This window comes from Rosa chinensis, chromosome 3 (genome assembly GCF_002994745.2).
Source record: "Rosa chinensis cultivar Old Blush chromosome 3, RchiOBHm-V2, whole genome shotgun sequence".
In the NCBI taxonomy this organism is placed as follows: Eukaryota; Viridiplantae; Streptophyta; class Magnoliopsida; order Rosales; family Rosaceae; genus Rosa; species Rosa chinensis.
The window spans coordinates 12,902,291-12,930,058 of record NC_037090.1 but is presented as its reverse complement, the minus strand read 5'-3'; the positions used below and the strand labels follow the sequence as shown (position 1 = coordinate 12,930,058).

Sequence of the window (27,768 nt, the reverse complement as noted above, 5' to 3'; positions counted from 1 at the left end):
TGAAAATTGAGCAAGTTTTCGATAGGATTCTCAAGTATATATTCAAATTGAATTATCCTCAACATCACCATCTGTCCATATAACCTCAAAACCCCATTTGCATAAGATTCCAGGCTACTACTATCTGTCAATCTGTGCTTGACTAATAAGAACAATATGAAAGTGATAACACAAGAATAACAACATCAATACTCTGAGGAATAAATCCTCAAAATTTTGACCTCTATCTTTGCCTCATTGGTCTTTTTTTTCACCGAAAGTTGGATAAGGTATATCATACATACTTTTCTCTCTACTGATATACTGGATAGAGTAGTCCTCTTTTTAGGCTCCAAAAGTATCTACTATATCTAAACAGAACCTTAGCTTAGCAGTAAGCACCCATTTACTATCTCCAAGCCTTTGGAAACCCCAAAAATGGGTGGTTCCATTTGAGGCATAGTTTGGAAGCAAATAAATTAAAGCTCTTATCCCACTTGATACAAACCCTTCTTGGGTTTATTTGAATTTGAATTTGCAGAAGGACCACAAAAGATTGAAATCTATGACGATGAAGATGAAGACAAGTAGCTGGACAAACAAACTTGATTGCCTTTAAGATATGAAGTTGAAGAGGGCATTTAAAATTGTTTCTAGCAACTTGAATTTGTGACCATTTGAGGATAGGAACATTTTGGCAACATGGTTTTGGAGGTGCTTTAAGCTTTTAGTACAGAAAGGTCAAAGGAGCTAAGTACCAGGAGGAAGGAATTTGATTTTTGAAAGGACAAAAATTGGTACCAAATTAAAGAGTGGAAGGGTGAAAAAGAAGAGGTAATGAGAATTGAGAAGAACAAATGTAGACAGGTCATTCAGTGCCAGAGAGGGACTGGGAGAGGCAAGCAGATGCTACCCAGAATATGCATTTACTGACAAATGGGTACATTAGAAGAATGGTTGGTGCAAAGTGCAAACTGCCAATATTCCCAATCAAAATAACAATCACTGAAAGACTGCTGTAAAATTATTGAGAAATACTAGTGAGTAGCAATCTTTCATATTCCTCACCAGACACCAGTCTTTCACACTCTCCATTACATCCCAGAGAGTTATTTTATCATTGGAATCGATCGACTCGTACATCAGTTTTTGAGAACATTCATCAACAAAACTGAAATTCGTTTAGTCATGTAATTGTTACCCAATAAATGGACAGTTTGTCACGAGAATCTAATTGTTACTAAAATCATCTATAATTGGTTGATTCTCTTGGAAATAATCGGTAAAGCATGATTTAGGAAATGAACAATTACGATTACGGAACAAAATTATTTTTTAGGATAAGAAAATTGGTAAAGAAAGTTACTAGCATTCTACGAAAGCATTTTTCTACGTACACAATCGTTGCCACAAATTGACAAATACGAGTTATGTTTAAAAACACCCTATTGGTAATGATCTAGATCTTGAAGAAATATGACCAATGAAGAGTTTCAGAATTTTGTGACCCAAAAAATAGAGAAATCTAAGAGAAAAAACGCTCCCCTTTTCTCGGAGCACCCAGGCCGAAACCCTAGGTTTCATGCGGAAGCACAGCGGCGGTTCCGAGGATCCTCCGCATGTGAGAAGTACGCTTTGGCGTCGAGTATCTAGGTCAGTGAGCGAAGCAGCGGCGGTAGATCTCTAGATTAGTTTCGGGTCTTACGCACACTCGGTTTGTGGGGAGGAATCGCAGAACCTTGCAGAGAAGAGGCAGTTTCTAATAGGCCTGCAGCAGTGATGCTGCGACTGGTACGTTGTTGTCGGTCTTCGGGAGGAGGCGAGCGGCTCTTTCTTGATTCAGATTAGGTCGTGTTTTCTAGCGGCCACACACCGGCAAGTTGGTGCGCAATATGGAGGCCATGGCTATTTGAGTAGGGCCACCGCCACAGGACTGACTCAGCGGCAGCGGCGGCTCCGGTGAACCCATTAGGGTTCCGGTTCTTGCTAGCCTAGCGCTGGAGCGAGGGTGGGGGCTAGTGGGTTGGGATTTGTGTTTCAGCCCATTTCCCCTACTCTTTTTTCGGCTTGGGCTGGACCTCTTGATGTGTTTGGTGTGGGCTGGCCTGATACCTAACATTTGAATTCTAGTATGTTGCTATTTAAGTTTAACTTCTCTAGTTGTACACCGATTGAGGTCTCTAGGCCATTAGAGTTGTTCTAGCAAGGGTTTAGGTAGTGTGGATTTGTGTTCATCGTGCTAGGTGCATAAATAAGTGTGTGTATTTGTTTGCAATGAGAGTCACCTGTCATATGTTTGGCGGCTTGTGTCATTTGAATTCTGTTGATATACGTGTTTTCTAGCCATGGATAAGTAATGAAATTATCTATTTCTTAAAAAAAAAATCTAGATCTTGAAAAAAAACTTCCCATAAACGATAGGAAGTTGTCAAAATCCATTAAAAATTTCTATCAGTGCTTCTTGGTAATAGATGGATGAAAATGAATTGAATGATGTTGACTCATAGCCAAAGAGAAACGAACCGCAGAAGCGCGGACATTAATATTAGAGACCTTAATATTATGACAAGGATCACCGATCCTCATCGTGTTGCTGACTGATGGATATGGTAACAAGGTCACAATGGCAGTTACAGAGTTGGGTAGAAAGAAAAACTGGGTAAACTTCAATTCATGTGGAGCTTTCTTCGTTTAGGCATGTGAAACTCAACTTTCCAGATGATTTAGCTCAATCGGTTTGGGAAAGAACAATGAAGTAAGAAACCATGAATGTGTGAGATGAGCATCTGAGCCACTCTTCCAGGTAATCTGGTAGGTATCAGATATCATATGCTGCCATTGCTTCCTTCTTGTCAAACACAATTCTCGAGGGAAACGTCATGTAAAATTGATTGCCGCATTGAATACGAATGGAAATTTCAACTACCATCGATAAGATGGGCGTAAACAAGACTAGTGGTTAGAGATCTCATGACAAAGGAGTTCTATCGAAAACTCGATCAGTAGTTAAAGATGAAACATGAGGTTGTGGTCATTCATCCTTCTCACCACAAATGAGAAAAACGCAGTTAGTTTTATTGAAAACACGGGTCATAATGGTCAGAAACAATTCATATTTTGGGTCATTCTAAAAAAAATCATAATCTTGACAGCAACAAAAAATATCAATTGAAACGACATTTTCCTTAGTCATTTGGTTACATCATTAATGAACACATCAATGTTGTTCAACAGATTTTTTATGTCTAGATAGTACAACTAACAAGATGATTTTCAATATAATGAAGAGGAACCTAAAGGATAATGCCGGTTCCGATTCATCAATTGTTATTTGTATCACATGAGTGTGGTGAGCGTGAGCGTGAGCGTACTACTTAAATTTTTAGGTAAACCATACAAGTATAGATTACACGAGATGCACCGTCACCATGCCCATTAACTACATTTTTGAGCACCACTCTCCGCAACAACCCCATTAGAGACATTCACATTGGCTTTAACTTTTATGAGTTAGAATAGGCAATTTGAAAGAAGTTACAAAGGGTAAAAACCCAGATAGACAAAGTAAAACACATTCAAAAATCACAATTATAGGTCACATAGTAATCATATATATATTATAGAAAAAGAGAGCTGCGGGCAACATGTTTGTTCCTGCAGCCGCTTCAGCCCCCACACAATTTTACTGGTTTACATAAACTTGACCAGTAAAGAAACCCCACTAAAACCAAAAGCATCACCCAAAAAAGTAAAAGAAAAAAGTAGCAACCGACACACTTAGACTTGGTCACTTTCCTAACCCTAATATTATCACCATCTCCTTCCCTTCCCTTTCCTTGCTTTTCTTGTCCTACGTACCCAGAACCCCATTACACCCATAATTCTCTATCACTTTACTCCCTCCCCTCCACTTCCAATTTTTTCCCGGCAAAATTGAGGAAAAATCGAAAGGCGGGAACGAAATTGAAAATTAAAAAAAAAAAAGGTTAAAAAGTAAAAACGGAAAGGATAATCGGGTGAGCTTTTCTCAAACACGGAAATTCTTTCCGGAATAGGTCTGCCCGAACTGCCAATTAGCTGGTGCCACGTTGTAGGTCGTCGAGCTTCGCCTGTCGCTGCCTCTGACTCTGAAGGACAGTGCCTGGCCCACCAGGACGGAATTGGATTGCCAGTTTTGCCCCCAGTTCCGGCTCATCGGCATCCATCCGGTGTTCGTGCCCTTCACGCTCACGCTCACAACATCCCCTGCGCCCGCGACGTTGGTGATCAGAACCAGGTTGAAGTACTTGTGGCCGTTGATGGTGAACCTGATCCCTCCCCTCTTTCTGCATGGGACCCTGTAAGAGATAAAAATACAAAACCCAAAAGGCACGGTTAAACATTTATGACCGCGGTTAAAATCCACTAGGGTTTTTAGGTTTTGACTGTTTGACTGGGAATTTCAGATGCGGGAAAAGTAGTGCGAGGCCCCAAAAAAAGTTGGTTCCTTTTCAACACAGAGCATCGGAGGCCGTGAAGGATCTCTAACAAACCCTTACACAAATGACTCTTATACCCTTTACCCTAGCACTATTTACCAAACCAAGCCACAAGGGTTTAGTAAAGTAAGGCTAGTTCGGTCATTTCACTCCGACTCAGTACACTTCAAACAACCGGTGACTGTTAAAAAAAGCTTTCACCGTTATGGGTGCCGTGTTTGGTTTCCGAGAAAACGAAGAATGTTCGGGAAGAGAGAAGCGGATTCGGCGCTTAAATTTTCCACTAACAACCAGATTTCCCGGCGACCAAACGGCGCTTTAATAAAAGATAAAAAGGTAGAAAATAACGAGGGCACTTCGGTCAAACCAGTATGAAAAAAAGTGTAAGATCTGACGCGACTCGCACAGTGAACAGTGAGCAGAGCAAGGAATCTGAGAGAATGCGCGTGAAAGAAACAGAGAGAGGGTTTTTTGTTTTTTACCGGCGGTAAGAGACGGGGACGATTCCGGCTTTGTACTCGGCGATCTTGAGGAACATGGGCATGGCGAGGTCGAAGTGGGTCCTGGGAGGGTTGCACCAACCGCCATTGTCGCTGGGCTGAGCGAAGTTGGGAGGGCAGAAGTTGGTGGCGGTGACGAAGATGGAGGGCTTTCCGGGGGTGCACCACCTGGGGTCGTCGCCGCACCTGATCTCAAAGCAAGCACCGCAGCTGAGGCCATTGTTGAACAGAGCAGTGCTCAGTGCAGCAGTGTTGACTCCGTAGCCCTGGCTGTAAAGGTTTCCGTACCCACATGCGCCTCCTGAGAAAAATGAAAACACAGAACACAAATTAGAACAAAGTGAAAAAATGGGGGGTTTTCGGCGTAATGGGTTCAAATCGAAAGCGGAAAAGGAGTGACTATGAGAGAATGGGAGTGTTTACCCATGGTTCCAGAGGCGTCGCTGCCGCCGTAGAAGGTGGCGTGAGCGTCCTGCCAGGGGCCACCGGTGTAAGGCCCTGGGATTCTGGCATTAGCCAGGATGAGGAGAGAGGCGAGTGAAGCAATGCAGAGAAGATGAAGGGAAGCCATTGCAGCACAGAGAGAGAGAGGATTGGAGTAGTGGGCTTGGTTTGGTGTGGGGCGAATAGAAAAGCGGGAACAAGGTGGGGGTACTTATGGAGGTGGTGAGGAGGGTATCCGGGGTCATTAATGCCCTCCCCCCTCTTTCACTCTCTCCAATTTTTTTTTTTTTTTTTTTATCTACCCAAATTAAATTTTTGTATTTTTGTATTTTTTTTTTCGAAGGGAGAGGATTGGGGTGGGAAGCAATGAATTGATGGACATGTGCACCACACATGGGCTTTTCTTCACTTCTTCACCTTCATGCATGGCTTCATGTTGATTTTGTTTGGCCGAGTTGAAGACCAAATGGGGACACCCACATGGATATTAATTAGTCTCTTACTAAATTTAAGGCCTTGATTTATCAAAGCTTGTAGTTTTCACATTTTCGATGGTGTAAGCCTCAAGTGTCCAAAAATTCCTAATGATCTATTGGGTATTATAATTCCTAATACTCATGTATGATAATTTCTTTAATTGTGAAAGGCACCCTTTCAATTTGGGCAAGAGGAGGATATCTCACATTGCAAGCAATTTTCAGTGCCCACTTGGCCATAATTTTAATACCAAGAAGATATTTAATTGAGTGATTGAATAATACTTTCTTAAGATCGAAATGAATCTAATGTGCATGAGGATGACCCCTCATTGAGGATTAAGTAAGAGGTTATTAAATATTGGTTCGTTTTAACTTCAAATATTGATTAAGCTGGGATATGTCATATTTCAGATGTTGGTCACGCAATCTGTTTTTTCATCTTATTTTAATGTTTAGAATCATGAAAAATTGAAACAATTTTGTATATATGTTACGAGTCATGAAAGAAAAATATGAGATAATTTTGCAAACATGTAAAGCAACAGGGAAAAATAAATAGCATCACTCTTTTGATGAGCAAAGCAATTTCATAACGCATGTGAGAAGTGAACATCTTGTGCCTCATGGTGCCAACTATTTCAATCCCAAAGGCCATTAAACAGAACAGAAGTGCGACCATATTACATCATCGATGAATAAAAAAAACAATAGTCTGATTATAGAGAGATCAACCTCTTTGCTCGACAGTTACACATTAATTCAATGCTAGAACTTCCTCCAAACATGCAGACGAGTTCATCATCAAACTCAAGCTTAATGGAGAAAATTTATAAAAATTCATACTCCTTCTTTCCCTTTTTGATAGACATTTTGATGAATAGACAAAACTAAGTTACTACAGAAAAAAATTTAAGTTGCTAAAAAATGAAACATGGATTGTGGATTGTAAAATGGAGAGTGAATTTCACTCCCTAAAATTTATTTCATAAAGAAAGATACGTCGTAAATAAATACAAGTGTAAATTATTTTAACTTAAAAGATAAAAAGAGTATAATCACTATGTATCTTTATCTTTCGACATATCAATTTTATTCTCAATTTGGAATTACGAAAAATTTAATCCAGCCAAAACAACACAATCAAAAGAACAAATGTAGAATATCTAATAATATCTATGAACTTGGTTCAAGACAAAGAAAAGAAGTGGTGAGAGGAATCCATTTTGCTTGGATCACAAGCTGAGAGAGGCATGAGCAAAAGGCTGTGATTGTTTGATGAAGGAAATTTGGTATCTCTCCGTTTTTCTTTTTGTAATTTTGCAAACAGAAATACACTTGCAAAATTGAAACCGATAAGAAAGTGAAGGTGGGAATCCAAAGCTCCGAAACCACGACCTTTTTAGACTTCATGCTCCTAATTAGCAAACAAGGACTCGGATTTTTCAAAAATTAAAAATAAGGTCAGTACAGATAAAGCGCGTGAAAGAAGGACCGGTCGTCCGTAGAATCGTAACGGGGTGCTGTGGCTGACGAGGGCTGCTTTTTACAGTGGCTGGGACCCGCGTCAATTACGGTTCAGGATTTTCCGGGTGGATGATCCGAGCCCTTTTAACTCTTAGCTGCCCTATGATTGATTTGATTTAGGGTTTACCCAGTACCCCACATGGGAAGGGCACGCCCACCAACACCGACTTTGTTTGCATTTACTGGTGTTTTTCCATTTTAGAGGTTTTGTACTCAACTATGAAGAAAGAAAGAAAAAGATTATCTACTTAGGAAATAAAATGAACAATAAAATATGTTTTGTAAAAAATACTAAATTCTAGGGCTTGGCTCGGTTCGGTATAAGAGCCGCATGCCCAAAACCATGTATCATACCGATCTAGTTTGGTACATAAAATGCCAAACCACTGTCGAGCACCGAAGTCGGTATACCAACTTATCGGTATACCGAGAGACTTGGTTGGTATCGGTTGGTAGGGCCTCAAACCGAGTTTATGATAGGGCCAAAATTTCAATGTGACCCATCTGTAATTTTAAAAAGCCCAGACCAATAAGTAAATGAAAAAAATCAGAAAAATAAGGATATAACTCTCATTCATGATACATCAACTTCATTGCTTCATTTCATCACTTAATTGTTCATACTTCATACAAATTCAAAATTTCCAATTCATTGTTCATAAAATCACTTCACTAAAAGTTCATACAAATGTACAATAATCTGAATAACTAAACTGAAAGTTCATATGAAGAAACAAGGGAATTAAACAAAACAACAAATAGACAGTAGCAGTTGAACCAAAAATCTACAATCTGTCAAACTGCAATGCTACCAAACACATGAAATTTGGTGTCAATGAAGCTCAGCAATGAACCAAAAATCTAATAACACTCAAGAGAAGACTACCAATCGGACCTCACCTCACCTCACCTCTATAATAATGAAGAGCAATGCTAATCGGGACCTGCTATCCAAAAGCAAAGACCCTAACAAAAAACAAAGCCGATAATTTGTTAATCACCAAAACCTGAAAGCCTAGAACATCACATAATTGAGAGACCCTACAGAGATCGATTCCGACCAAAAAAAAAAAATAATGGGTTTAAAACTCACAGATAAAATATCCACTTGAAAGAGACTAATTCGATTTCACTTGAAATTAATGGCAACACTGCAACAAAGATCGATTCCACTTGAGATTCAACATTAGCAAGCAATATGCAAACTAGCAAAAACATTAGAAATCACTCAACTTAGAACATGAATTGAATGAATCCAAGGGCTTCTAACTAAAATTAAAACAAAAAGTAACCAAAAGGGAAGACTCACCGGCCGTAGACACGATTTGAATGAACAGATTAACACATTCTGTGTTTAATTCTTGGATAGTTTGGACTTCGAAGGAGAGATCGAGTCAACGAGAGGTGGAGAGGGTTTGAGTCTGAGAGAGATTCCAGACAGCTCAGTTCGAGGCTTTGAGGGAGTGAGGGACTGAATGATGTTTCTGAATTAGTTCCACCTTAGGGTTTGGAAAGTTTTAGTTTAATTCAACGGTTATAATTTAATATGCAATAAAACTATTAATAATCAACGGTTCAGATCAATATATATATAATATATATATAAATAAATAATATATATTATATACGGTTCGGTACGGCATACCGTATTTTTCTAAAAATCAAAACCATTATCGTACCGTCAACTCTCTCTCGGTTCGGTACTACTGTACCAATAGTTCGGCTACCGAAAATGTCGGTTACCGACTTCCTTGGCTCAGCTCGAACTCGACTGGTTGGTTTGTCTCGGCTGAAAATGTCAGCCCTACTAAATTCTGCTATTCTCTATCAAATAAAATATATGTATCTCAATAAAATTTAAAATTTAGATAAAACTGTGGAGAAATTTTAATTTTCACTATTTTTTATTGGATTGAGCTTAGTTTACGTGCAATATGTCACATAACTCGAACACATACATATCGGATAAAGTTCATCCGCATACGAGAGAACTTGTTGAAGGATGTCGAATTTTGTATGTTGTGTGTTGAGTTTTGATTGACGGTGACTATGCTCTAGTCTTGATAAAATTATAAGCTAATGAAATCGCTCATCTTACAATGTTCGAAAATGACATTTATGCATTTGATTAATATCCGCAATCTTTTCAAAAAATTCAGCATCTCATTATTGAAATTCAAACTTAATAACCTAACGAACGGTTTTGAGGCAACCTATTGGAAATTAATGTTTCATAGCGACCAAAGACCAAACTTAAAAGCGTCGTGAGTCAAAGGGCGGGCAGAGAGGAGGGAAAGACTAAAAGAGTGATGATTCAAAGTTCAAATTAAAGTCGAAGGTGTCCTGCCCAATTTGCTCATCCAAATTAAATTAAAAAGGCTAATTCTAGCTAACTCGATGCGCATGCATGTGAATAGAATTATTATTGTTTCTGGTTTTGCTTCTTTCTTCTTCTTCTTCTTCCAGATGACTCACCCTCTCCTCCTCTCCATTTCAATCCATAACCCACCACCATAACCATGTGCTTTCTTGGCTTCACTTTCCACCCATATATGATCAAGTTTTTCTCCACATCGATGAATACTATCAATTACGAAACTGTAGTTTTAATTAACAATAATCAAATTATATCGACATAAACTCAATTATAAAATACTTTTTGTATTCGTGAACGCAGTCTTTTTAAAAGTGTAAAATTTATACATAAAAACTAATATATATTTAGATATCTTAAACTCCATCACCCTGCATTAGTGTTTATCATAATTAGGAAAATAACTACATAGAACGTGATATGATGTCTATGAGCATTTATTTTAGCGAACCATTGTAATGTTTCTGGTTTGTTATCCATCTCCATCGCTTATTAGTTCACAATAAGACTAGTTTATGGATGCCCTATGATCGAAGCTATAGAAACCTGAATTCCTCATTAAGTTATACACTTAATTGATCGAGAACAACATTCATTGAGACTTAAGGATCGGCAACAAATTAAGAATATCAATCAAGGAACTAAAAACATATATATTGCGAAATTAATTGGATGCGGACATAGGCTAGCTAGCATCGTGAGCTAAATGGCCAAACATGATCATAAGATTAAATTAATGACAATAACATAAAACTTATCGGCCGCACACTAAATTTGACAAAAATATATAATTGTATTCTTGTGGGGTTTTAAAATCTCCATGCTTTTGTGCATCTATTTTGGTTCTCCATATGGAGTTAGTTACGTTCATCGAATTGTCACGAGGATACACATGACAGTGTGTCATGTAGGGGGCACATATGTTGCTTTCATCTGCATCCCTTCTCAATTGTACATGTTGCGCCAATTGGATGGGGTACAACATGTATGTTTTCACATGAGATTGTTTGAGATTGATAAATAGGAGTAGGAGTAAAATGTTGTTTGAGATTGTTTTTTTGTTCACTTGTCAATTTGATGCTAACTTTACAATTGAAATAAGTACAGGGACTTTATCAATAAAACATTGCAAAAATAGCAATTTTAGTATACAAAATGACCAAATTTTATTTACTGAATGAATCAAGATTGATAAATATTCGTAATGAAATAAAAATAGGGGGACCGGCGGTGGGTTCCCAAAGTGTGGCAAACCCCTCTCTTTCGTGATAGAGGGTGGGACTTGTTCCCTACATCGTTTGTCTCCGAGGAGCTAATATCGTCTAATCTCTTATTCATTAAAAAAAAAAAATATTCGTAATGAATTCAGATCAAGTGTGTACAAATCGATAACATGTACATGTTGCGAATTCACTATGAAGGTGCAGTTACAAGCTCTTTGAATGCTATAACTAAATATAGTATGATTTTTTTTTTAAAGCTGAAATTGTAATTTTCTTAAATCTGTTTTGGACTTAAGTGGAAAACAAACAGAAATTTGCCGTTCTAATTTTGAAGTACAAACCCCTTTGTGACATACGAGTCAACACACCTTGGCCTTTTACCGATTAACACTCCAAATAAGGGTATGCAACTTGTGCTTTGGAGGATGGAGATACAGAATTCTCTTGTATCTGTTTATGCATGCGTTCATTGATCGGTCTCACTACCAGTACTGGCTAGCTAGCTTTCTGGTCCATTAAAGGCGAAGGTGGTGGTAGTGATGTGGTGCACTTTTGACACGCAATTGGATCACCGACCAACCAGATCTAGCAAATCTTCCAGGTCACCGATTAGTTATGAGCTAGGTGGCGTTTAGGTGCCTCAACTAAATTACAGCACCAACCAGAACGTACCCATATTCAGTATAATTTGCCATGCAGGCCAAGACATGTGAACCCTTCTTCTTCTTCGTCTTCGTCTTCCCTCATCTTCCCTTCCAAACTTTCCACGTTTCGTTTCGATGGGGACTGGGGCATGCATGTGATTTATGATCTATATGTATGTAGGGTACGTTTTTCTACATGTGTAGTCCTTTACGTACGAATTGGAAAAGTAGTAGAGGCCATGTCCTTAATTACGTGTACTGAATTCGAAAACAGTAATCAAATGGCCGGATAACATGACTTGTCACTAATGATGCATGATATAATAGATACGTACGCCGTACATGTCTTAAGCATCTTAATTAGTCAAAAACATTAATCTAATTAATGGCGAGAACATGGGTTTTCACCAAAGAGATGTGGTATAGAAGCTTATATCTATAATTGAGTATAAAAAGATGAACATAATTCGTCACACATCTTATATCTTTCTTAAAAGCATGAAGTTTCATACTTTACAAGAATAATAATCTCTAAAGTGCGGATTTCCCTCAAAATTAATAAAAGAAGACGTAATTGACGTCAATTAAATCGATTGTATACCTTATATGCCAAAGAGTAGTTTCTCTCACAATTATGCAGTTGCAGTTGCAGTTGCTTGTTTTGCTCACTGATAGATTATCATGAAAAATTATCAAGTTTACAGGAAAATTATGATCGACTTGTAACGAACAATAACTCATTAGTTAAGTGTATAAGAAACAAATTTTTTTTTCCTTCTCTGGAACAATGAACTCATTTACAAGTTAGTATCAATCCGATTATTCTATATCTTCTTTGTATGTTATAGTGGATGCATATTTATAGCATCCAAGTGCACAAAACATGCATCTTGAGGAAATGAAAGACTACTCTTAGAGCCAAAAAAAACTGAAACAGAAAGTGAGAGATGACATGACTTACGATTGGTAATTAATTTGCCTTTTGGGATTTGCTTTAAGAAGGGAAAATCAATAGGTACTTAGAAAATTGTTAACCAAATTCCACACCATCAAGCATAGTGATAACAAATTTAATAAAATCTAAGCACCGCTCGTTTAGGGTTTGTTCAAGTCGTTTTTGTCTCATTCATAATGTTCATTTAGGTCGTGATGGTGGGTACGTGAATCCATACATGTCTAAGATCTAATGTTGACTTTGATAGCTTTGCAATATAGATATGCATGTGTACGGTGAATATATATACGTTTCTAAGGATCCAAAGCTCGATCGATTTGCATATGCAATTCTATGATGACCTTTTGGGGTATCGTTGTATATTTTTATGGCTTTGAGAATAATTGCACTCCAGTAAGATAGCCCTAATCATGAGCTTTCATGCACTACTGACATATTTAAAATCATGCTGCCCCCAGTTGTGTATATGAGATTATATTACTTGTTTGTTTGCCTGCTAATCCAATCATGAAAATAGATTGGGGCTTGTGTGAACTTTGCTTCAAAACTAGGGTTCGAGTTGCATGATTTAAAAACCGGGCTATCATTTCAAAGTCAAACAGAAGATTAATCCAATGTGAATGAATGTTGCCGATGCCGCCGATCATAAAAAGAACAACAATTGGGTCCAACGGTCCAACCTAATAACCTCGATTCAATATTATGAATTATTATTAACTATTTATTTATTGATGTTTTTATTTGACGATCATATGAAGTGGTGAAGTTTCGTAAAAAAATAAAAAGAAAGAAAAGAAGCACTATTCCTTAATTACATTTTGATACAAGATTTCTTTGGATGCCAAATATGTACGAGAATTAAAGAAATATGATGTCCTCTTCTATTTCCTTCTATCATACATAAACTAACTCAACGACAGATGCATGAACTCAAATATGAGAAAATTCGGGGAGGGTATTCTTTCTATTCACTAAAGCTTTTAATCGCAAATTTAGATCTGACTTAAAATCATATTAAATGTGGGTGGTCGTAAGCCAACTAGGCTCCATCTTCATCAATGCATGCATTCTATGGAAGAATTGTTCTGCAAACTGTACAAACAGATAGGAAGGGATCAGTTGGCCAATGCCATATATTTAGCTAAACCATTCATGTAGTATATTGTTTATTGTTCAGCTATGATCTGGAGCAGAAACTGATCATGTTACAACTTAATTCTTCTGTATTATTTTCTAAGCAGAGGACAGGTAAGAGTACTCCAAATTTATTCCGTACCGGCCATTTTGATAAGCCAAATTAAGGATTCTCATGTTAGCCTATCATTAAACTAATATGAATAATTATGCTTATGGATGACTCTAGCTACCTCTATAACTGGAAATTTCCATTTTATAAGGTTGTTATGTTTATATTAAACAACACTGGTTATTTCTCTAATCTGTTCGTAGAATATAGTAACATGCCTCTGCGTGATCTAAACAAACTTAATCCTAAATGGCTTCATCTGTTGACTTTGAGTTTCTAACTGCATTCTCGAATCTTGACTTTGTGATTTGTGTATATATAATTTGATGTTTGGTATAAAATTAGACTTGTTTAACAATCGAAAAAGAATGATACTTGCACCACAAACAATGCATGTGTACGGCTAGTTCTATATGGTGAGTTGATAGATTTCTATAAATTAAAGAGCACAAATTTCTCATTGACTACGCCCCTCTAATCTAGCTTTCTCACTTTGCATGTTACAAGGATTGACATTTTTAATGGGAAATTCCTTTCTTATTGAACTAGCTAGTTGCTATTCAATATAGAGTACTCAAAGAACGTGGGCATTATCACGATCTATCGCCTATGGAATTGTTAAACTAATTTATATAGCTTCTGTTGCCAAATTAAATAAAAAGGCTTTTGATTTGTATAGACGACGACCCCATGAACTCGACTCTGTTATATCACGTAAGCCATGACTTAATTACATGACTTATCATGGGTCTTATATCTCCTGTAGAGGGAATGTTTATATAACTATTTTTTTAATTTTCTATCAAGTAATCGTGTCTACCAACCTTTGACATTCTTTTCATCATCATGTAATGTAGTTTATAGTTAGCAAAAGTTTGTTCGAAGATTACCTCTCTTCTTTGTTTATGAAATGAGAGGATAGAAATTTAGTTGAGTTAGGAGGATAATACTTATGTCCGAAGCTTAGGAGATTAAAACTCGCGTTTGAACAAGAAGACATGATACAATTGGGAAAGACTATTAGCCAAAATCTACTGGTGGTCCTAGAACTTTCAGCGGAACCCTTAGGAATAATACAACCTATGAGACAATTAGATCGATCTCTCCTCTAACCAAAATAACATTCGTCGTTCAAGAACAATAAAACGACCACTCTCGATCTCTTAGATGTCTATACATCAATTATGATTTGTGCTGAACTTGCAGTCATTAAAGCCCAGAAGAAATGAACCCAATAATATACCATACCATAGGCACACGTATATATGATCGAAAGTGCGAGATCTCGAGGGATGTCATCAAAACTAGAAACAAGAGTGGATGGGCTGACAAAAAAGATCGATATTTGATAGGAACATGTCATGTGGGTAAAAGCTTGTTAGAAGCCAGAGACAATATACTCCAAACTAGAGTCTGCAGGGTCCTCATGTGGTGTACTAATCTTCCCCCGACCTATCATCCATCACAATTCACAACTCTCTCTCTCTCTCTCTCTCTCTCTCTCTCTCTCTCTCTCTCATATAATTGTCTAATTATAAGCCTATAAGGGTTCAGGGACTTCAGGATGTGGCTCTTCAGAAATTATCCGGTGTAATCATAAGGAATTTGACTTTTTTTTTTTTTGAAAGGGGTTTGGAACCCAGTCTAGCTGGGAGGCTCAGCCCCACGCCCGGTTCCATTTATTGAATTAAAATTTTGCATCGGGGGAGGACATAAAACCTGAACCCCGAGCTACAGAATTACTATTACAATAATCTTCGTAGAGAACATCCTGAATAAAAGGAAATGAAATTTGACTCTTAAACAAAAGGAAATGAAATTCACACCGTCTGTTTTACAATTCATATTTTTTGTTTCATTTTTTAGTATCTTAACATGAAATGTTTTAAAATCCACACTATAAAAATACAAAACTTAATATACTAACAAATTAAACATGAAGTGTAGATTATGAGATGAGGAGTGTAGATTATGAAATGGGGAGTGCAGATTTCAATTCGATCCCCTTAAAAAAAAGAATTTACACGCTAGAGAGTTGTTGTCACTTTTTTTTCCCTCTCCATCTGGCAGCGCGTCCTAGGAGTGTTGTCGTCAGACGGGCTATTTTTGTCTCTGTGTGTGTTGATGGAGAAGGTTGTGTTCTCAATTGTGGGAGTTCAATCTGGATTGTCGCTATTTGAGGGAGATGGTGGAGGGGATCATGGTCGTTGTTGGGCGTTGGGTGTTGGTCTAGCTCTTGTTGGCAGCTAAGAGTGCTGTCGTGGGGCGAAGGTGGGGGTCTGGGTCAGGTGTTAGGATCCAACGAGGGCGGAGGCGAAAGTTTTCAGGGTGCCTAATTTTGGGTTGGAGATCTGATCTCGAAAGGATCGATGTCTTGACAAGTGGAATGCAGAAATGCAGCACTAGCGGTGGATACACCGAGTGGCTGCTGTGCTGGCGGTGGAGCTATCGCCTTGGGGAATTGAGGTGGTGGTGCAACAAGGCCGAGCGCGGAAGGGGTGGTGCGACATGGGCTGTGGGATGTCGATGGAGGCTGTACCAGAGTTGGGCTGGGCCTGGCATGTGGACAATGATCTCCTTGTTACCTGCGTTGGTTGTTGGGTTTGATTCAATTCTTGGGCCCAACCTTGGTTGTTTTTTTGTTTTAGTTTTTATTTATTTATGTTATTTAGTTTTGTTGCACATTTTGCGAGTAATAAGTCCCTACATTAGTTGTGTAGGGTTAGTCGGGCTATGTGCCTGTGTGTGCACTCAACATGCCTCGTCTGCTCTAGGTAGGCAGCAAGTTCTTAGCTTTGTCAAATGGTCGCTATCGCCTAGTGGTAGGGTGAAGGTAAGTGTCGTTGGATTGATTCTTCGGTGGCAATATAGTAGGAAATATGTGTTTTTTATCATTATGCTACGTTGTAATCAAGTTACATATCGAATTATCTTTCCATATGTCACTGTTATGTCAAAGAAAATACATTAACTAGTAGAGCAGCATTTGCTAGTTGGTGCATGGCTGAATACATTTTTCACTTTTGATATCATTTTAAGAAGTTCTTTAGATGCTTATTGTAATAAGGGGTTTATAATCAATGTCCCCCTCTTGTATTCGACAATTTTATTAATTAAGATTTGAGGCAGTCGCAGCAACTTTTTTTTTTCCAATTTTTTTATATATTTAATATATCCAATGCATGCTTTGAATCCTAACATTGTGTATCATTCAATTTAAGAGAAATGTTTGGTTGGTCTATTATTCAAGTTGGGAGAAAATAATTAATGTATCCATCATTATTAGTGTATCCGTCATTATGTGGTCTACGTATCATTCAATTCGATCGAACTTTACCAACACTAAACTCATAGGGGAAATGCATAATACAAAGGGGAATGGTCCAGTGAGAAGCTCACATTCTTAACCTGCACTACAAAAGATTCTTAAGCTCACATCAAATTGGGATAATAGATTGCATAATAGTCCAACTGGATGACTGGTTAGGATTGCACATGAGATAGAGAATATTGAAGCTTTAGAACACTGCAGAACATCTCATTAAGAGAGTCCTTTGTTAAAGCGCACACCCGCTTAGACCCTCACGAGCTTGGTACTTGGTAGCTAAGCTAGCTTGGCTAACTCATCATGTATGCAAATATGTTTTTGAGATTTTGAGGACCAAATGAAGCCGCAGCAACTAACCTAGGGTCCTTGGGCATTATAGTTAACAACCCAACTCATTATGCCCAAAAGGGCTAGTGCAGTAGTGTTTGGTAGCCTCACAAAATGGAGACAGAAATAATGTATATGGTGGCCAGTGGGATCGATCATGTGTTAGGGTACTAATTACCCTAGGCATTATTATTGCAAACATCAATATACACTCCACATGTATTGTATTGTGCATGATCATCAAACACAGAAAACCCTACTTTTCACTATATATTAGAGCACCACATTTCAGTCCAGTTCTATTGCAGCCTCTACAACATGTGAAACTCCCCACAAGTCTTAACCAACAAAGATTTGCTTCTGCAAGTCATGAAGGATCCTGTGAAGGAGTCTCGTGAGCAAAATAATTGAACTGTTCAATGCAGACCTTATGCACCCCCCGATATTCTTCTCTGCACTGAAGTTAAGAGCATGCCTCCCATGCCGCAGGTAGTTAATTTCTCGGTTAAAATATCTGTTATCTTCTCACATGACTGACCATAAAAGCCAAGTATAGCTAACTAACTATATTTTCCTACATTTAATCGATCTTAACCAAAAGGCGGAGAAACCATTTAGTTAGGAGAGTGAAATTGACAACTATTTTTCACAAACCATGCACACCCATTTCCATGCAAATGTCAATTAAAAAAAGTGTCAATTTTATCCCCCCTTTGGTTATTTTTACAACGAACAAAACTAATGAAATGTAACGGGACCATTATCTTACGACATGACGTTAACGCCATTCAATAACATAGTGCAACATATTGGAGAATATGCGTCTCACTCCCTAAAGGTGACAATGCTATTGACCATGGTCCATCAGCAAATGTGTCTTGGCCACTCTGGCTTGTAACATTTGAGGGGAAATAAAACAAAAATAAGGGTACATCCCTCCCAATGAAAATATATCGACAAAGTATCTTATATTTGATTAAAATAAATAAAATTTGGAGGCAAAAGTCAAGCGATGAAATTTCGCTCGTAAAATTGTCCCGACAATAATTTCATTGACATGTCATTGCTTAAATTTTTAAAAGACAACTTATCCCAACTCTGTCATAATGAACTAATAATTTTATTGACAAAACTCTTATGACAAAATTTTCAAAATTCAATGTCTCCCAACGATCTGTTCGTCAATAAAATTCACCCAACGGAGTTTTATTTGCAAAAGTTATAGTCCGGTGCGTGATTTAAATAATAAATATCATATTTTCTGACGAGCAATTCGTCGGCAAAGTAGCCACGTCCCGCCTCACATCAGACTCTCTGGATACATGGGGGCCAAACATCGGACTGAAGTATGAGATTGATTAGATACTATCTAATCAATTAAGAAAAATAAAATAAAAGGAAAGCAGGGTCGGTGTGTAAGTGACAAGTCCTCTCGGACCACTCCAATGCATGATTAGATACTATGATACAAAATCTCTCGAAAAGAGTTGAATGCATGAAAGATGAGATGAAGTGATGAACATAACCAGTTCATTTTTGTACCAATATAGCCAGTTCATTTTTGTAATCCAATCAGATTCATTTCTAACAACCATTCTACGTGCTGTTGAAAAGTCTCAACCATTCCACAACCACATGGGGAATAGGAAACTGAAATCTTTTGCTAATTGCAAACATGTCATGTATTGATAACTGATTTAATAAGGAGCCAGTTTCTAACTGAACATATGATATACAAAGGCTAACTTCTAGGGTTAACCAAAATTTGGGAACTCAAAAAACCCCTCTGGTATACTTGCTATAATACATGACCCCTACCAATTAGCCGCAATGAGAAATATAACCGAAGAACTGCAATGCCATTAGCCCACCAAAAAACAAGTGGAGTGAGGCCACAACATCTTCAAGCAAATCTCTACTTGTCATATTTGACACTTCTGTTGGAAAAGAGTGCAGCTTGGACATCAACTGCCGCAGGTGACAATGCTTGCAACAATTCCTCACCGATATTTGATCTATAACCCTGTGAGCTTGAGTTTGCAGATGTTGCAGTGGTAAATATTCTGTTACACAATAGGGGCGGCATGTAAGTGCCTACTAACCTATATAAGTAAAAGAATCCTACAGCTGTGTAATAAGAGAAGAGTGCTCACCCATATGGATTGACATATCAGCAATAAGACGTCTCTGATGAAAAGATACCGTCAAACAAGCCTATTTTTATCTATCAATGACCACCTCTTTGAGAAAAAGCACATCATCACGTGGATGAGCTTCTTCTACCCGAACTAGAATTTCATCTCCAATTTGTGATCCCACAGACACCCACACAGATGCTTGAAGTCCCACCTGCAAAATATTGAGTTTGAAACAATCAACACAACTTCAACACACCAACAATGATCTGCATGTGATCAAAGCCATAAAAGCTTAAGAGTTCACATCAGATGAAAGAACACTTGGGAGCAGGTGAGCAGAGAAAACACAAACAGATACTAAAGAATCAAAAGAATACAGCCTCAGCAATTGGCATGTACAATAACATGTTCACACTAGAGCTACATCCACTACCGGGACAGTCTTTAAACATCACCATTAAAATTATTCATGAGCCTATACGATCAATGAATCAGAAACTGTCCTAGCAAGTTTTTTTTTTTTTTTTTTGGGGGGGGGGGGGGGGGCGGGGTGGGGGGGAGTGTCAGGTTTGTAAGTTTTATGTGGCTTTCCGGCCCCCATGTCTTACATTGTAAGTTGTATGGGCTTTGTGACTAAAACAATGATTCAGCACACTGTTCCTTCTGATTGAGATACATAATATGAATTCAAATCCAGATAGCCTTGTATGCATCAATTACATATATTCTGTTGATAGACTTTTAGCATGGCCGGCAGTTTGTTTGCAGTTCAGCTTTGTATATAATCCACACAGTTTTATACTACAAAGAATGTATGACATGAATAGTTGCAGGAAGAAGTAGAAAAAAATAATCATTACGTGCTTACCTCAACTAACAGTATGGCTGCAATGCGATCCTTAATGAATCTAAGAATCAATGCACGAAATCTTTTTTCTTTTGGCTGCCTTCTCAAATATTCTAATATCCAATACCGCAGACTGCTGTTAAAGAGCCGCTTTGCTACTCTAGTATTCATGTTCACTATAGACGCTATCCCTTCCAACTGACCAGCTGAGAAAGGAGGAGAATCTCCAATAAGAAATGCTTTGATCTGCATATCCATTCAAAAATGATTAACAACTAAGCAATGGATTGGCTGAATACAGTACTAGAACATAAATTCACCTAAAAACTAAAAACTAAAAACATGTATTAGTAGTAATCTAACATGTAGTCATAGCTCTCGACTCAGCCACCTTCACTCAACTGTTGAAGCTTGGGTTTGTGAAATTTACAAGAGTCGATGGATGAGGTTTTAATCAAATTTGAGCTCAATTAAGCATGATTTAAAAGATTTGATGGATAAGGTTAAATATATTAAAAAAAAAATGCTGAAGCACAATTTTACTCCAGACTCCAGTGTAACTCTCCCAGCAGGAAGAATGTGGCTAATATAAGATTTAAAATTAGTAAATGCATACATGGTTGAAATCTAGTTTGTCAAGTACATTCTAGAGTGCTAATAATGACCAACAGAGGAAACATAGACAGAAAGACACTTTGATTTTTCCCCACACTTGCAAAAACATTTAACTGATTACCCTTCATTTAGGAAGGCATAGCTTTCTTGTCTGCTTGAGAAAGGCAGAACAAGATCAAGATCAGTACATGGTTTTGGTGACAGGAAGATCTGTTCCACATAAGGACAACATTAGGACTGTAGTTTATTAAGAGCCATGTGATGAATAGAAACACCTCACCTGATAGTGAGCTAGTAGATCCAGATATCTGCGGATAGGAGATGTAAACTGAACATAACCAGGAAGTCCTAAAATTCCATGGCGTATAGGTTTCCTGAAATCAATTTCAGCAGCACGCATTATTTTGACAAGGGCAGAGCTTCTAACAGGTCCTTCTGGAAGATGGGCAAATACAGATGTGTCGATGTTGGATTGGGGCTGTCCCCTGTATGGTAAAGGAATGTTATTGCTACAACCAAAAGTAGCTATAACTTCTCCACAGAGTATCATCATCTCAGAGACCAGTCGCATTGCAGGTTCAGCCTGGTCCTCAACATAGAGATTTATTACAGGCTCCGGATCCTCTGGATTCACAACTTTTATGCGTGCTTCCAATGTGGCTGTGTCAATGCCACCCTGAAAAAATGATATAGTTACTGACACAGAAGAATTGGGGGGTTACAGTCTACAGACACACACACACACACATTTATTTCATGCCTACCAAGTATCAAACACATCCTTGTTTAGATCTTGAACCAATCTTTCCTATTAAAATGTGAAACAAATTCAAAACCCATGTCATACAAACATCTATGTCACATTTTTTAACAGATAATGCGATTGGTAAAGCTAAATATGCCACATGGTTTTGAATTCCATGATTTTAAGGATTTAAACATAGTCACATCAGTATCTATGTTAGATCTCTGTACAGTTATGGGTAGTTACAACCATGAAAATGAATAGTCAACCAACAGGATCATGAAGAATCACAGGACTCTACTACACATGAAGACTATAGGATTAAGTTTTGTCTGAATTATCAAGTCTAACCTGTTCACGACGCCATTTTTTCCGGAGAGTTGCGGCCTCAGACAACATTTTTAGTTCAGACTCTTCTTCCAGGTTCAAATGAAGAAGCTCAGATGCACTCTCATACGTTAGCATATATGTTGGTCTGATGATGGAGTTGTCCACTGAATATTCTGCAATACTGTTGAATAAACATAGAGAGTATGAATGTGTGATAGAGTTCATCAGTGAAATTTCTTCTGTTCTTTTCTGGTATAGGAGTGGAAAAGAAAAACATCCTTTAAATTAACCAACACCATGATGTTTCAAAGAACTCTCCACCTCACTTGATCGTGATGATTGTACTTTGTGGCATAATTGTCTACAGAGGTGAGAGCACTTCACCCATATATCTAGCAATCCAGAAGACCCTAAATTTATGTTGGGATATCACATTGAGAAGTGAACTTGTCTGACATTCTAAACTTAAGTATAATTGACTCATTGCTCGTCACTCATAAGAGACAAATATGATGTGGCACAAAACCAAAATGTCTCTTTTTTTTTTTTTTTTCAGTTGATCTCATGATAACAGACTGATAAGCAAGAATCAATGACTTACCCTTTAATATGGATTCCTTCCAACTTCACAACATTTCTAATACCACCCATCTCCAACCCCAAGATAATTCTAAACCCATATTGACAAATCTCGGCAGGTAGCCAGGGTCCATAGACCCTACAAAACAGTTCTATAGCTAAGATACTCTATTTAGCATCTGGCAAAATAAACTGTTTATTGAAACCACCATCTCTGATCTTTTACTCTTTTCAGTCTGTAGAGAAATATGGATTCCTTCCAACTTCACAACATATCTGATCCAATCCATCTCCAACCCCAACATAATTCTTCTCATATTCACAAATCTAGATGGGAAGTGAGGGTCCATAGACCCTGGAAAACAGTTTTACAGCTCAGATACTTTATTTAGTATCCGGTAAAAGAAACTACTTACTGAAACCAGACCTGTTTCGGGTGAAATCTCAAATATGGAGAAAAACACCTGAAAATAACTGTTTACCTGCCATCAGAGTGCAGCACAACAGATACTGTAACAGCACTGCAAATCTCTCCTTGCTGCAAACTCATTCCCTCCATGGCAAGTTTTTCTGGGAACATGGGATAAGTAGCAGTGGGCAAGAAGACGGAAGTTCCTCTTCTCATAGCCTCCCTACACATTATGACTTTATCAGAATGAGTGAAACACAAACATCTATCACTATGCCTTGAGTGTTTCAAGAGATAACCTGTCTAGTATGCTCCCAGGTTGAACAAGCCTAGTCGGGTCTGCAACATGAATCCATATTTTAATGTGTCCATCTTGCAGCCTCGTTGCACTCAAGGCATCATCAAGCTGACATATTACAATCAACAAAATGTGATATGAAAAAATATCAAATTTGGAAGAGTAAGCATTAATTGTTTTGATAGTAAAGCATGATAACATTATTAGGCAAGTGTAATAAATACCTCATCAGCCTCATCCACATCAATGGCATAGACCTTCAGGTGAGTGAGATCTTTCCTTTCAATCTAAAGAGGAAGAAAAATATTTTCAGAACTTTACTACTACTATTAAACCTAATCTTCCCTCATAAGTACTAATATATACAACAGGAAGAGGGTTGACCTTATATATATATATATATATATATATATTATACGCACATATACTGTTGCATATAAAACCTACAACAAGGCACTTAATAATCATACAGTGGTAGAATAAGGAATCTGAAAATCTACTACTGAATTATATCTAGCCCCATGAGCATAACATTCATAATAGGAAGCAGCTAACCTCATCTGGATCTGATGGATCTAACAGAAGACTCTCTGCAGCTGATATAACTTCATCTGAATGATCCGTATGAATGTTGAACTTCAACAAGTCCAGATTCACATGTACAGGGAAATACCCAATATCTATGAGGAGATTCAGAGCTGATGATGCTGTTTTCACCATACCCATTGCCTTTAAGATCTGACAAAAAAATGTATATATGAAAGGATAAGCAATTACGAATGGAGCTGTTATACAAGTATGATGTACCACAAAAAGAGCAATACAAATACCAGGTCAACATAAGTGCTGCTCTTCCGAAAAATAATCTCTTTATTTAAACTTTTATCTTTGACAAGCAATAATCTTTCACACCTTAGAAATGCCTATTATCTCAATAAAATAAACTTGTCATTTAAGTCACACTTGCTTACTGTTCCAGCTGTTTTCCTTTGGTCATCGGTTTTGCAGTCATCAATAGCATAACATTCAAGAGACTCAATTCTGTGTTTGATTTTCTCTTCAACCATCCAAGAAGATTTAGGAGGTTTAGCATCTAAAGGCATAGCCTTCGCAGATTTCAGCAGGGTTACAAACTCCTGCTGCTCTTTCTCAGCAGCCTCCTTTGCAAGCTTCCTACGTAGAAGTTCCTCAACCTAGTTTCTCAGACAAAAAGAGAATTCCATGTTAAATTATTAGAAAAGAAAGGAGGCAATCACTGTTGCCAACATCTGAGTTACTCAGCTCACTACCCAAATTGTCATTTTGTCCTTATATATGCAAAGAATATCAGAGGAAGAATAAGAACATGGAAATAATAGGATTCAAAAAAATAAAAATGCATAAAACAAACGAAAAGAAGAAAATGTTAAATGCCAACATGCATCAAACCTTTCTAGGATGAACAGAGCATCTTTAAAATGTTGAAATGTTAAACGATCCATTTCTTGGAAACCAACTATAAGAAGACAATGGTAAACCAAAGTATAGATGTACCTGCTCAGCAGATCGAGGTCCATATATAGAGCGAGAACCTTTCGTCTCTAGGACAGTGAAGTATATTTCGTCTCCTGAAAGCAAAAGATGAGCACAGTAGCATTCTAGGGACTCCACACTACCAAATATCATCTGTGGAATGAGCTATGGTCATTTTGAGGAGCAACAGTATATATAATATAAATATATATTTAGCTCAGAGAGTTTAGTACCTCTGCTAGTTCTTCTACCTTCACCCGCTTATTCTTTTCAAGGAGTTCAACCCAAGCGAATTCTAGCAGTGCTGGATCCTGCACCAGATCAAAAGAAAATTCTTTAACAAACACACAAACCACCAGATGGGAGAAGATATCCACATCTGTAACTGATTGGGTAGGAACGAACCAAGTTTTCCCGAGCTTTCTGAATAAAGTCTGAAATCTCTGCATGGTCAAAATTTTCAACACCGGGAACAATATATGTAATTTGTTGTGGTTTGATGGATGATGTAACACCATTCTGAAATAGGTAAGATAAATACCAATAAAATAATTAAACCAGCAGGAAAGCATGCCACAAGGTAAAAAAGAACAGTGAGTTCCAACACCTAGCAACCTATTAATATGCCGCATTAGTTGTTTCTAGTAGAACCTGATCGGACACCATCCAGTTCTTCTTGCCATCGGGTTTCTGAGCAACAGCCAGCAATACTCGTTCCGCATCCTTCTTGAACTCAAGCAGCACCCCTTTTTGCAGTGTTCGGTTCACAAGCTTATCCTCTAGTATCTCTCCACTGCTTGTGAGTTCCACCCTGCACCATTACTATACTTTTATATTACACGTATAACATTCTTAGCGGTTTTGATCATCACATTAAGCCTATTACTGTCTGTCCCATACAATTTGGAGTCTCAATCTCCAAGCAAATTAAGGTTGGTAAACTAGTCAACTATATAAATCCTTTTTCTTTTTCTCAAACTCTAACTCTGTCTCCTCACGTAAAAGTACTAAGCAACCAAACGGCACGTAATCAAGGAAAATTGCAATTTTCTTCATAGAAATTCCGATATAAACTCGGAAAAGCTACTTCAGTGAGAGCAGTGACATTGCCATTTGGCCTTTTTTTTTTTTTTTTTTTTTTTGCTCTAACTAAACTATGAAGTTCTCACCAACCAAAGAAGCTCCTAATTGCATCAATTCAAGCTCATCAATTGCAATAAAAATTGAAGAAATGGAGAGAGAGAGAGAGAGGGAACCAACTTGGCGGAGGCGCGAACTCTTTTTGTGCGCAAGAATTGGAGCTCTTCCATGACGCTATCGACGAGGCTGTGGACGGAGCTTCTCTGAGCGCCGCCATGGCCGGGACTGGGCTTGTCGGACCAAAACAGCGGGAAGCGGATGCCTAATTTGGAGAAGCGGCGGAATTGGAAGTGGCACGGGCAGCAGCGGAAGGCGAAGAGAGTAGGGGAAGAGGCGGAGCGGAAGATTGAGCAGGTGCTGACGGCTCGCACCGCCATTACCGTCCGGCGAATGAAAGGTTTTGGGGGGAATGGCGAGGGAGTTAACGATAATGGGATATGACGGTGACTAAATGGATGAAGATACACCCGCTCTTTCTTTTTGTCACATGGAGCTATATAAGTATTTATTTTATTTAACTTCTATGATACTCAGCATATGATAACTATTACTCTATATAGTTTTAGAAACATGAAATCTCTCTCCCGACCTAGCTCTCTCCCTGTTAGGGTTTGTGACGGCCGACTATCAAGGTTGACGGCTCTACACCTTTTCCACGGCTTGTCCTTGGCGATCTTTGTATAGGTTGAGGCCTACTCTTACTTCTTCTCCTCATTGTGGTGGTTGGTGCTGCCGTTTGCCTTATCTTGACGGAGGTTAATGGCGATATTCATCGTCATGATGGATTTCGGGCTGGGATTGGATTATTGTTTGGGGATGGAGATCAATATGGGGCAGACTCTGTTCCTGGTTTCTTGAGTTGGGATGTTGGTGACCATGAGTTGCTCTTGGTTTTTCTGGTTAGATTCATGGACTTTGAGGCAGATTGGTTGATGACATCGATTGATGGTGGTGGCGGCGGCTTGTGGGTTCTAGATATGCTGGGTCGTGTCTCTGACGGCGGTAGCTATTTAGGGGTTTTAGGCTACATCGGTGGTTGTGCTGCATCTGGGTATTGGTCGCAATTCTCTACTCTTGCTGGCGCTGGCAGCAACGATGCAGATTGGGACAAGGCTACCCTGTTAAAAGGGTTGGATCCGCTAATTGGTGATGGTGGCAGTGATCATGCTGTGGTGGTGGACGACCAAGTTGTGTAGCGGCACCGGCGGCATTGCTGCCGTCAATGGAGATTTTGTGCATGCTAGGGTTTGCCGTGGTTTGGAATATTGGGCCTCAAGTGGGCTGGATGGATTGGGTCTCTATGGCCCATAATGCTGTTTAATTTTTGTTTGGGTCGCAAAAATCAGTACCTTAATTGGAACCTTTTTATGTAAGTTTTGAGGTTTCTAGGTTTTTGTTAGAATAAAAGTGCGTGAATTTATCTTCTAAAAAAAAAAGTGCGTGAATTTACCAAAAGGTGGGTGTACTCGGAATTTTTTGGGATTTTATTTTTCTGGAATAGGGTTTCATGAGGTTCTAAGAAATGTAAAAAAAAAAAGGGCTGACTTATTTCCATAAAAAAAAGAAAAATTTATTTTATTTTATTTTGGGCAAGGGTTTATGGTTAATTGAATTTCTATTCATTGGACCAACTTGATTTTGGGTGGGTGATATC

General features: G+C 38.2%; 2 protein-coding genes across 4 annotated transcripts; both read right to left on the bottom strand.

Moving 5' to 3' along the window:
- Positions 1-3,557: 3,557 nt before the first annotated feature.
- On the bottom strand, positions 3,558-5,599 carry LOC112192943 (expansin-A6). The gene is made up of 3 exons (XM_024332891.2): positions 5,381-5,599; positions 4,940-5,258; positions 3,558-4,316 (listed from the first exon to the last, which is right to left on the bottom strand). The coding sequence occupies exons 1-3, from the start codon at positions 5,526-5,528 to the stop codon at positions 4,007-4,009; spliced, it is 777 nt and encodes a 258-aa protein (XP_024188659.1). The 5' UTR covers positions 5,529-5,599; the 3' UTR covers positions 3,558-4,006.
- Positions 5,600-19,139: 13,540 nt separating this feature from the next.
- On the bottom strand, positions 19,140-26,624 carry LOC112193385 (ribonuclease II, chloroplastic/mitochondrial). 3 transcript variants are annotated; one of them, XM_040516845.1, is made up of 15 exons: positions 26,235-26,624; positions 25,626-25,785; positions 25,380-25,493; positions 25,208-25,285; positions 24,996-25,139; positions 24,434-24,655; positions 24,018-24,200; positions 23,687-23,749; positions 23,464-23,570; positions 23,238-23,387; positions 22,198-22,357; positions 21,382-21,777; positions 20,508-20,732; positions 19,655-19,850; positions 19,140-19,564 (listed from the first exon to the last, which is right to left on the bottom strand). In XM_040516845.1, exons 1-14 carry the CDS (start codon positions 26,489-26,491, stop codon positions 19,722-19,724), a joined length of 2,388 nt encoding a protein of 795 aa, XP_040372779.1. In that variant the 5' UTR covers positions 26,492-26,624; the 3' UTR covers positions 19,140-19,564; positions 19,655-19,721. The 3 variants fall into 3 exon arrangements, with proteins under 3 accessions (XP_040372779.1, XP_024189292.1, XP_040372780.1); XM_024333524.2 differs by having other exon boundaries at positions 24,996-25,127; positions 26,235-26,623; XM_040516846.1 differs by having other exon boundaries at positions 25,626-25,796; positions 26,235-26,373.
- Between the last annotated feature and the right edge of the window lie 1,144 nt (positions 26,625-27,768).

Coding starts and splice junctions, on each gene's coding strand:
- LOC112192943 (XM_024332891.2), bottom strand. CDS start 5,528: ATGGCTTCCCTTCATCTTCTCTGCATTGCTTCACTCGCCTCTCTCCTC. Junction 5,259..5,380: donor CGACGCCTCTGGAACCATGG/GTAAACACTCCC, acceptor CATTTTTCTCAG/GAGGCGCATGTGGGTACGGA. Junction 4,317..4,939: donor GTCCCCGTCTCTTACCGCCG/GTAAAAAACAAA, acceptor TATCTCTTACAG/GGTCCCATGCAGAAAGAGGG.
- LOC112193385 (XM_040516845.1), bottom strand. CDS start 26,491: ATGGCGGTGCGAGCCGTCAGCACCTGCTCAATCTTCCGCTCCGCCTCT. Junction 25,140..25,207: donor AGGTAGAAGAACTAGCAGAG/GTACTAAACTCT, acceptor AAATGACCATAG/CTCATTCCACAGATGATATT. Junction 21,778..22,197: donor AAAAATGGCGTCGTGAACAG/GTTAGACTTGAT, acceptor TCATTTTTTCAG/GGTGGCATTGACACAGCCAC.